The sequence below is a fragment of the Elephantulus edwardii genome, unplaced genomic scaffold (assembly GCF_000299155.1).
Source record: "Elephantulus edwardii isolate Elephantulus edwardi_28Jun2011 unplaced genomic scaffold, EleEdw1.0 scaffold00418, whole genome shotgun sequence".
Classification (NCBI taxonomy): Eukaryota; Metazoa; Chordata; class Mammalia; order Macroscelidea; family Macroscelididae; genus Elephantulus; species Elephantulus edwardii.
In genome coordinates, this window is record NW_006400168.1 from 985,978 (window position 1) to 996,596 (window position 10,619).

At 37.2% G+C, this 10,619-nt stretch overlaps 1 protein-coding gene across 1 annotated transcript in view; it reads left to right on the plus strand.

Annotated features, from left to right (window-relative positions):
* The window catches only part of CCNT1 (cyclin T1), a 19,327-nt gene that overhangs the window by 7,629 nt on the left and 1,079 nt on the right, over positions 1-10,619 (plus strand). Inside the window, exons 3-9 of the mRNA XM_006902500.1 lie at positions 33-161; positions 2,470-2,530; positions 3,227-3,289; positions 4,980-5,025; positions 7,934-8,097; positions 9,074-9,144; positions 10,277-10,618. Coding sequence (XP_006902562.1) covers positions 33-161; positions 2,470-2,530; positions 3,227-3,289; positions 4,980-5,025; positions 7,934-8,097; positions 9,074-9,144; positions 10,277-10,618 — 876 coding nt within the window. The remainder of the gene's footprint in view (positions 1-32; positions 162-2,469; positions 2,531-3,226; positions 3,290-4,979; positions 5,026-7,933; positions 8,098-9,073; positions 9,145-10,276; position 10,619) is intronic.

Consider the following 10,619-nt stretch of genomic DNA (forward strand, 5'->3'; position numbering starts at 1 on the left):
TATATTTATATATTTGTTTTCTTGTCATCCAGTCTGTGGCTCCAGCAGCTTTATTTCTAGCAGCTAAAGTAGAGGAGCAGCCAAAAAAATTGGAGCACGTCATCAAGGTGGCACATGCTTGTCTCCATCCACAAGAATCACTTCCTGATATTCGGAGCGAGGTAGAAATTTAATTATACATTTATTGAGTCTGAATGAATCACTTAAAGTAACATTTCAGTGTTTATTTTTAAAAAATACATAGTTTTTATTTTAGTTTGGATTTTGTTGTTTTGTTTTTTCATGAAAGGTAAGTGCATTTATGAAAGTAAAATTGGAAAATAAAGAAAATACATTACCTGGAGATGAACCACTGTTATTTCCAGCTTTTTTTTTTAATAGATATACATGGGTATGTTCTGTATCTGTTTCTTTGGCATCCTCTATTCTAAATGTGTCTTACAGAGGTCATTCCTTGGTAAATGGAATGACGTATTCTGATCAACCCCCCCCCTTTTCTAATATAGAAAACATTTATTAGGTATACAGAACAGATAAATTTTGTTTATTTAGGGCCCACCAACCTTGAGAAAGTACCAGTATTGAGCTAGCAGTCAGGATTAGAGGAGAGGCAGCAATTGTCTGTAAAGTTCAAAGTAGAAAGGAGAGTGGGTTCCCTTGTGTCTGAATTCCTCAAGAGGACTCCCTTCTAATTGCACTGTAACTGAATCTTAGGTGTGAAAATCTTAGGTGTGTTATAATGTCCAAGTCTGGTCATTTGTCTCAGCAGTGCCTAGGGCTCCATGTTGGAAAATGAACAGCATCACTGACCAGGAAAATGACATCCCACCAGGGCCTGTGGAGGGGAAGGCCGTCAGGTCTTCACCTGCTAATTGTACTGAAAGATGTAGAACAGCTTTTCCAGTGCTATGCAAAGTTTTCCTCCCACCCTAGCTAGCTTTCAGCAGGTACCTCTCTTGGGTCCCCTAGCCTTGGTCGGTTCCACATCAAGCCTCTTCCCTTTTCATTTGCCCCATAAGCATCTCTGACTACATGTCTTTACCTTCCACCCTTTCCTGGTGTCTCCATTTTGCTGTCTGCCCTCAGCTTTTTTTACTTAATGCTTATATGGAAGAAAAGTCTTTTTGTTTTTGTGAATAAATAGACTTTTCTAGTGAAATGAAATTGGTGTTTTACATAGAAAAGCTTTGACCTCTGTCATTGTCTCATGTTAGACTACACCATTTCTTTCTTTTTTAGTATACAAGTAGTTCTTGCTGTTGGTTTTGAGACTACTAGTAAATACCATTTGCCTTTAGAATTGAGTTTTTTCTTAAAAAAGGGGGGGAAAATTTTCACTCTTTTTTTAAAGTTTTCTTCAAAGTGTCTAGCATCACCAGACTCCCATAAAATGTGTATAAAATTTGAATTACTATGGCTCATAATAACAAAAGTGTACTATTTTGTTATACCTATCAAGACATTATTATGCTAACGATGTTTTCATTTACCTGGAAGTGTTACTGTAATATTTTTCATGCTAAAATAGGCACCCTGTTGCTTTTGTTGTTGTTTAATAGGCACACTGTTTTATAGTCAAACATTAGACTGACATTGAATATGAACTATCCATATGTAATGGACATATTTGACCTAAAGACAAATTTAGGAAAAAAATTTATAAATCAAACTTGCCTATACATAATTTATAATCTAAGCCTTTATTTAACTTTTTAAATCCTTTTTTTCTATCTTTTTAAAAAATGTATTATTAATTTCAAATGAAAATTTACAGAGACAACTTTTTATATTTTAAACTTGATTTTTTTTTTTAAGCAAGTCTTCAAAATCCACTGTGTTTTACATTTGTAGCACATCTCAATTTCAGCTGTTTTTCAGATACCAAATAACCATGTGTAGCTAGTGGCTACAGTATTGGCCAGCATTGATTAGATATGAGAGAGTCGGAGGTGCTGTTTTGGTTAGGTTTTTCCTTTGAACTCTTCTATTAGTTTTTAAAAATACAGCATTATTCAAAAGAAAGTTTAACAGGGGTCAGATGTTTGAGACCGATTATAAAAGTCCTGCTCATCAAGTTTATTTTGATATTTTAGATTTGTTACATCTGAAGCCCACAAACTTTAAAACTGAAATGTCAGACTGAAAATGCACCAAATCCTTAGTGCTGCTGTTGTAAACCCATCTCATCTGATTGTTTCCAACTCATAGCAATGTTTTATTTCAGATTAGGGCACCCCCACTAAGCTTCTAATACTGTAATCTTTACAGTAGATTACCACCATATCTTTCTTCCAAAAAAGTAGCTTCCAAAAAGGTTTAGATTAGAGGCTTTCTGTAGGCAGCATGATATAAATTCCCACTGTCCTCTTTCCATGCTTTTTATTGTTTTGGAAGGGTTTATTAGAACTATTTAGACTTTTATTTGTTGTCCTTTAAAAAGGATTGATTTCTTGATCTTCTCACCTATAGGCTTATCTGCAACAAGTTCAGGATCTGGTAATTTTAGAAAGTATAATTCTGCAGACTTTAGGTAAGTATATTATCCTTTAAAGCATTTTAATTAGTATGTAATATAATTATCCTAAATTTAAAATTTACAGAATAGGCAACAGGAAGAAAATCCCTTGGAAAATTTTTCCAAAGTAGCCATCTATTTCCCAACTCTGTAGAGCTTAGAGTTTAACTTTGACTTAGGTCTAGATAGTACATACAGTAGGCCCTCTCTTTTTATGTGGTAGATTACATTGATTGTTTTGCTAATGTTGAACTATCCTTGATGTAAATTCTAGTTGATCATAATGAATATTTTTCTTTGTTTAATATTGGAGTCTATTGACTAGGATTTTGTTGACAAGTTTTACACTTAAAGAGAACTTAATGTTATTTCAAGGTTTAGTTTTAGAAGTCGTCATCACTTATGAAGGACTACTTATTCCAATCTCATGTTCAGTTAGGTTCTTATGCCTCTAAAGGAGTGTTTTGTATTCGGAAGTTGCTGAGTTTTGAGATTGATTGCATTAAATTAACTTTGTTAGTTTAGTGGTACTTTCCAGTTAAAAAAATAGTTTATCTTAGAAGAATAGTCTGCTTATTTTGTATGACTCTCTTAGCAGCAGTTTGGGGAAGGAGAAATAAGAGAGGCCTTCACTGATTACTAAGATAAAGGAAATAAAAATGTCTTTATTATCATTGGGTTTTTAACCTAAAGGTTTCTCTTCTTTTCTAGGCTTTGAACTTACAATTGATCATCCACATACACATGTAGTAAAGTGTACTCAACTTGTTCGAGGTAAGAAAACTTATAACTTGAATTTCCTACTGATTTTTATCATTTAGAACTATGTTTGCTGTTGACAAATATGTAATACAGTTGCTTTGAGTAAAAGTTAAATTAAAAGACCTCCCTAGTTTAACAGGGAGCTCTGGCCTAGTGGCAAGAAGCTGAGCTCCAATCCCGAAAGTATGTGAGTTGAGACCATCAGCTGCTTCATGGGAGAAGGATGGCTAATCTCCTCCCTTGCAAATAACTGCCTCTGAAAACATGCTGGAGGGTTAGCGATGAGTCAGTTCTGACTTGATGGTACACACTTCAGGAAGTTTAATCAGAATGAGTGGTTCGTTTCCAATTTTTCTATTCATAAAATGAAATGTTTTTATTGTTCTCCAGTTGAAAACAGTTATTTAAGTGTATTTGTCAAAGCTAGGGACAGATTTTGAAAAATCATAAGACTCTAACAGTTTTAAGGATGCCTTGGATTTGGGTTACCCTTTTGATTCGAAGATTGATAGCCCTAGGCTTTTCTCTAAGACCACACAAAATGAATGGATCGTCCACATTTTAAAAAGGAGGAAAAAAGGGAGCTCTCGTGGTAAGAAGCGGTAAGAATCCACCAGATGCTCTGCAGGAGAGGGAGGGAGGGGCAAGCTCTTCCTGTGCCAATTGGATCCAATTCGATGGTACACAACAACAACAAAAGGCAGTAAAAGAGTGAAAGCTTTGCTTTGTTGTATGTTTGGTTGCCATGAGTTAGAGTTGACTTGATGGCATCTCACATCAAACAACCTTGGAGAAGGTGCAGCCAGAGTGCTCTTTGAAAGCAAGGATAGATGATAGAGCTGTGTCTCACATACTTAGCATATTGCTAAGAGAGGCCATTCCTTGGAGAGGGACCTTATGCTTAGAAAGTCAGAGGGGCAGTGATAGGGAGAAAAGACCCTCAGCCAGGTAGATTGATACATTACTGCAGCAATGGGCTCTGATGTGTCAGAGATTGTGAGGATGGCACAGGATAGGACAGGGTTCCAATCTGTTGTTCATAGGGCCCCTATGGGTTGTATTCAGCTCAATGATACCTAACAGCAGCAACATCAGACAAAGCTCAGAAGGCAAGGAGAGGTAGGAAAGGACAAATGAAAGCAGAAACACAGGGAGGAGGTGAGAAGAGTATTGTTAAGATCTTTATTGATTCTGAGTTTAAATTAGACACTGTAAAATCTTTTTTATCAAAGTCATTTCCCACGTGCATAAAGGCCTCTTGATTCTGATTTTTCTTCCAAATTAGTGCATAGTTTGTCTTAGTTCAGGGTTTTTCACAGAATTCTTGCATCAGGATCTCTTAAGTTGTTCATGAAAAGTGCTTATACCTCTCTCCAAACATACTGAATCAACCTCTAGAAAATATGCCTAGGAATTGCATTTTAAACAAGTAACTTGGGTGCCTGGCATGCAGAATAAAACATGAATTCTTAGGTCTGGAAATAGCATGATAATTAATATTATAATTGAAAATTATCAGTTTGTCATCTCTGGTGGAATGTAAACATCAAGTGGTCAAAAAACGTCTTACTCAACACTGTGTTCTCAGATACTTAAAAGTAATAAATATTTACAAGTATAAGTATTTATAAGTATTTATTGAGACTGAATGAAACTAACATGTTTTGGTTTTTTTCCCTCCCCACCCCTTTTTTTTTTTTAGCAAGCAAAGACTTAGCACAGACTTCTTACTTCATGGCAACCAACAGGTTTATATTTTAAGGCTTTTTTTCTCCTTTTTTGGGATCAAACTTTACTTGGGTATGAACCATTACTTTGTAAGAGGCATAGGAAAAGTTTCAGATCTAGCAATTAATAAACTAGAACCCAAAGACTTAGGCTTAGGAATGATGTTTGATTCAATTTTTCTTATTTTCATTATCATTATTACTGATTTTTTTGGTAATTTTTATTTTATTTTAATGAACATTTACAGAGATTTTGGATTTCCATTCATTCATTGCTGCACTTCTCTCCCTGCCCAGACTTCTCTCTTTGAAAAGTAAAAGAAAAACTCCCTCCCTGGTACAGTCCCCCTGCACCCCTCCCACTGCCCCAAGTACATTCCACTATGCAACCTTAATTGTGGACTCTTGTGATAAACATAATACCCTATCATACATCGTTTTTAAATTATTCTCCCCCTCATCTGTTTCAGTGCAGTATACACAATTTATCCAGTTTTTTACAGTCTTACCCCAACCCTGATATCAGTCCCATTTTACAGCAGTGGCACCATACATTATTTGTCCTTATGCGACTGAGATATTTCACTCAGCATAATGTCCTCTAGGGTCACCCATTTTGAATAATATTGCATGAGTTCCTTGTTTTTCAATGCAGCGTAGTATTGCATTGTGTGAATATACCACAGCTTCTCTATCTGTTCGTTTGTTGATGGGCACCTGGGTTGTTTCCAACTCCTTGCTATTGTGAACAAAGCCACAGTAAACATGGGTGTGCATATATCTGCTTGGATGTCAGTTGTAGTCTCTTTGGGATTTATTCCCAGTAGTGGAATTGCTGGGTCAAATGGTATTTCTATTTGCAACTTTATGAGAAAGTGCCATACCGCCTTCCACAGTGGTTGCACCATTTTACACTCCCACCAACAGTTTCTCCACAGCCTCGTCAGCATTTGTTGCTTGCTGTTCTGTTAAATTTTGCTATTCTGACTGGGGTGAGATGATATCTCATAGTTGTTTTTATTATTAATTTTTAATTAAAGTTTAGAGAGACTTTGGATTTCCGTTTATTCATTGTTGCGCTTTCCTTCCTGCCCACCCCTCCCTCCAAGTTCGCTCTTGTCTTTGAAAAGTAAAAACAAAATTCTTTCATTGTTATACAACCCCTTCCCCCAAGTCCTCTCCACCATGCAGCTCTCATTCTAGATTCTTCTCATGAAAATAATACCTAATCATATATTCCTTTCAAACTAGTTCTCTCCTTCATCTGTTTCAATGCAGTATACATTATTTATCCCCTCTTTTCTTAGTTTCCCCCAACCCCGATGTCAGTCCTGCTTTACAAGAGTGGCTTTATGCTGTTTTTGTCCCTTTGTGACTGAGATATTTCACTCAGCATAATGTCCTCCATGGTCATCCATTTTGTATAATATTTCATGAGTTCCTTGTTTTTCAGTGCTGCATAGTATTCCATTGTGTGAATATACCAGAGCTTCTCTATCTATTCGTTTGTTGATGGGCAGTTGTGTTGTTTCCAACTCTTTGCTCTTGTGAACAAAGCTGCGATAAACACAGGTGTGCATCCATGGTGTTTTTTAATTTGCCTTGGTTTTATAATTATTTAGAGGTCCTGAGTGGTGTCGTGGTTAAGCTAAACACTCAGCTGCGAACCAGAAGGTTGGCAGTTTAAAACCACCAGCTGTTCTGCAGGAGAAAGATGTGGCAATCTTTTCCATGCAGATGGACAATGTCTTGGTAGAGTGTCCATGCCTTGGACACTCAGTGGAAGCAGTTCTGTTCTATATGGTCACTGTGAGTCAGAATTGGCTTGTTGGCAGTGGATTTAGTTGGTCATGTAATTATTTAGTACTGAGTCTTTGATAGTCTGCTGCTCCATTTTGCCTTTATTACTTGTTTTGAAATACATGAGATGTTCTGAAAATGTAGATAAACTTGGAGCTTGCTGAAAATGACTGAAAATTAATTTGATGAATTCTGCAATGCTTTATAATGGTTTTTTAAATAAAATTTTAAACTTTATATAATGTTTTAAAAGATTACTTTTTCATCACCCCCTGCTTAAAACAAATGGACACTTAACATGTGTAAAGAGTTGAAATATGTTCTTTCTGAAAAAAAAAATTAGGACGTTTTGGTGGCCTAGTGCTAAGAAACTGCACTGTAATCCCAAAGTCACGTAGTTCAAATCCACCAGTTGCTCCACAGAGGAAAGATGAGCAGTCTCCCCTTGTGCAGTTAATAGCCTCTGAAAACCCATTGGAAGGTTAGCTATGGGTCGATTCTAACTCGGTGGTACTCAACAACAAACAATTATTAAATGGTTAATAGGGCTAAGAAGTTCATTTTCATAGCCTGATTTTCTAAACCATTAGTCAAATATATTATATTTGAAGGAGTCACACCTGTTTATTTTAAATAGACTAGAATTGTGATGAGTAAGTGTCAAGATCATTTTAGAGTATTTCTGTAAGTTTGATAGAGGGATCACATGATAAAAATCATACAACAGTTTTCCTTAAGGTATGAACTTATTTTAAGGATACTTTGAGTGACAGTTTTCCTTAAGGTATGAACTTATTTTAAGGATACTATGAGTGTAGAAAACAATACTTTCAGACACTCATACTTGCTGGTTGAGATATGTAGCCTTTTCTGTGAGGGGTGTGGCTTTCCTTGTGAGTTTGTGTATGAATGATAATATAGGTTAGGGTTTGGAAGTGTTTGTTACTTAAGCAGATGAGTTAATAGAAAATCGTTACACTGAATGTTAACTCAGATCCCTGAATATTACTTGCCCTTCTTGCTCTCTAGTAGCTTTATTTTTTTTTCTTTTTTTTTTAAATAATGGAGTTTTAGCTTTAGTTCAGAATTGAGAGCTCATGCTAGTCTGTTTCCTTCCCCCTCTTGTCAGTCTGCATTTGACCACATTTAGCCTGCAGTACACACCTCCTGTGGTGGCCTGTGTCTGCATTCATCTGGCTTGCAAGTGGTCCAACTGGGAGATTCCGGTCTCGACTGACGGGAAGCACTGGTGGGAGTATGTTGATGCCACTGTGACCTTGGAACTGTTAGATGGTAAGTGCTTTTCAAAGTTTTAGTGTAAGGGACCTTGAAAAGCACTTGTTCTTGAACTGTCACATGTAAGGTCAAAGGTGACTTAATTTATGAAAATAATAAGTTAGATGAGTCACTCTTACTTCATTGCCTCTCAATTTAAAAAAAAACACATTTTTTTATTATTTTTATTTTATTGGGAAAAATATGTTGGGGATACACGGAGGTGAGGGTGGGGAGCAGAAGGGTGAGGATGGGCAGGGATGAAAATTGCAGGGATACAGTTGCAGGGCTGCACAATTTGGTTGGTTGGGGGAGCAGGTGAAGGAAATGAAAAGGATCCAGTGGGGACCAGATGATACAGGGCAATGGTAAACATAGTCCAATGGTGATTAAACAAACTATCTTTTTCACTTGTGGGTTTCTCCTTTGGGAATTGGGCACAAACTCTCTGACATCTTCATGCTGAACAGGGGTGTTGATGTGAAGGGGGAAAGGAAGCACACTTTATCACCTTACTGGTGGTCTAGGGTTGAAGCTGCTTGCCTTGTTCTGTTATATTTTCCTGACATTTACTCACCTCTGGACTGCAGAGTGTTTTCCCAGGTGGGTCCAGTGGAGATGGCTGACTGAACCCTGAGGCTCCATCCTCCTTTGCTTCCTTAATAGGCCTTTGTATTTCCTTTTGCCTCTGGAACTGGGTTCAGGGTCAGGTCTGGAGTAAAACTCAGTATTAAGGTTACCTATAGAAAATGGAGCAGATCTAGAGAGAACAAACTTGTGAGTTACAAGTAGAAGGGCTTTGGAGGTGTTACTTAACAGGTGTACTGGGGGAGGGGGTGGAGGAAAGTAGCCTCGATAAAATTCTCTGTATACCCTAAGTGGTTTTTTTCTACCCAGGGGTAGGGCTGAGGAGCCCACCCCGGGGCCCAAACGCACAGTGCATCGTCTTGCCACTAGGCCACCAGAGCTCCCTAAATTTTGTTTTATTTTGTAGAACTGACACATGAATTTCTACAGATTCTGGAGAAAACACCAAGTCGGCTCAAACGTATTCGGAGTTGGAGGGTAAGAATTTTTGGTTTCTACTTGTAGAACCCAGTAAACTTTCTCTTTTGACTGCACCAGTTCAATACACCAGAATTTAATGTAGACCTTAGTTTGGAATTTCCCCTTTTTTTAAAGTTAGGCAATAATGATGACTTCAACTTCATAGTTTGGATACTAGCCCAGAAGTCAGTGACTGTAGGTAATAGCAGCATTTGCTTTGTATTGTGCAACTCATGATGTAACTGGTCAGCAGAATTGGTTGAATATTTTTTGCATGGAGACTTATGGGGGCATGGTGACTTCTCTCAGTAACTGAGAAGTGGCTTCTTGTGAAGGTTAAATGCAGACTTATTTATTTATTTATTTATTAAATGCAGATTTATAAGAATAGAGCTGGTATTTTAATTTTGTCTTTCACATTACCCACTTTTCATAATGGAAAAAAATGCTTCTTTGTTTTATATAAACTGCAGAGTAAAGCTTAAACTATTAAAATTTAAAATCTCTTTCAATCTTATATGTGAGTTGTGGTAACTTACTACTAACTTCATTAGTGTTAAGTTGTGTTGCCAAACCAAATTCACCAGCTGTCTTGAGGGAGAAACATGGACCATCTCCTGTGCAGTTTACAGTCTCAGTCCCTGCTAAAGGGTCAGCTATGAGTTGCTTCTAATTTGGCACTTAATGACAACATGTGAGCAATAGAATTGTTACTTCTTTCCCCCAATAGGGAAAGTTTGTTTTAAATGCTCCCCTCATTCCACACAAAACCAGACAAATAAATTTTTTTCTTGAGTGACTTTTGAGACCACATAGTTCATTTTTTATTTTCATATAAAACTTCCCCAAAAGCTCCAAATTTTATTTTTGGACTAACTACAATAAAAAGAAGGCATGAATTAATTTTAGGTAGTACAGACTTAATTTTTTGTTACCTTATTACATCAATATAGACTGATGTAATAGTCTTATTTTTTCCTGGTGGTAATAATTCTTGAAACTCATGTTAGGTAGCCTGCTTACGGTCTATCTAGAAATTCCAGTGCTACAGTAGGCACAGTCTACCCATTTCTACCCAGTTTTCAGTCTACCCAATTGTTTTCCAGTTATTAAATTATCTGAGATGAAGAGTTTGTTTGTTTCATTCTAGGCATGTGTGCAGGCTGCTGGGAAAACAAAAGCAGAAGACCGAGGAACAGATGAAAACACTTCAGAGCAGACGATCCTCAATATGATTTCCCAGAGCTCTTCAGACACGACTATTGCTGGTTTGATGAGCATGTCAATGTCTTCTACCACAAACACAGTGCCTTCCCGTCCAGCCGCTGAAGAGTCGTCGAGCAGCTTGAGCAGTGTGGAGATACTACAGGGTGATCGTTGGCAGTCTTCTCAGCCTGTGCAGGGCCATCGGACTAGTGAGAATATAGCACTTATAGGAGTTGATCACTCCTTGCCACAGGATGGTTCAAATGCATTTGTTTCCCAGAAGCAGA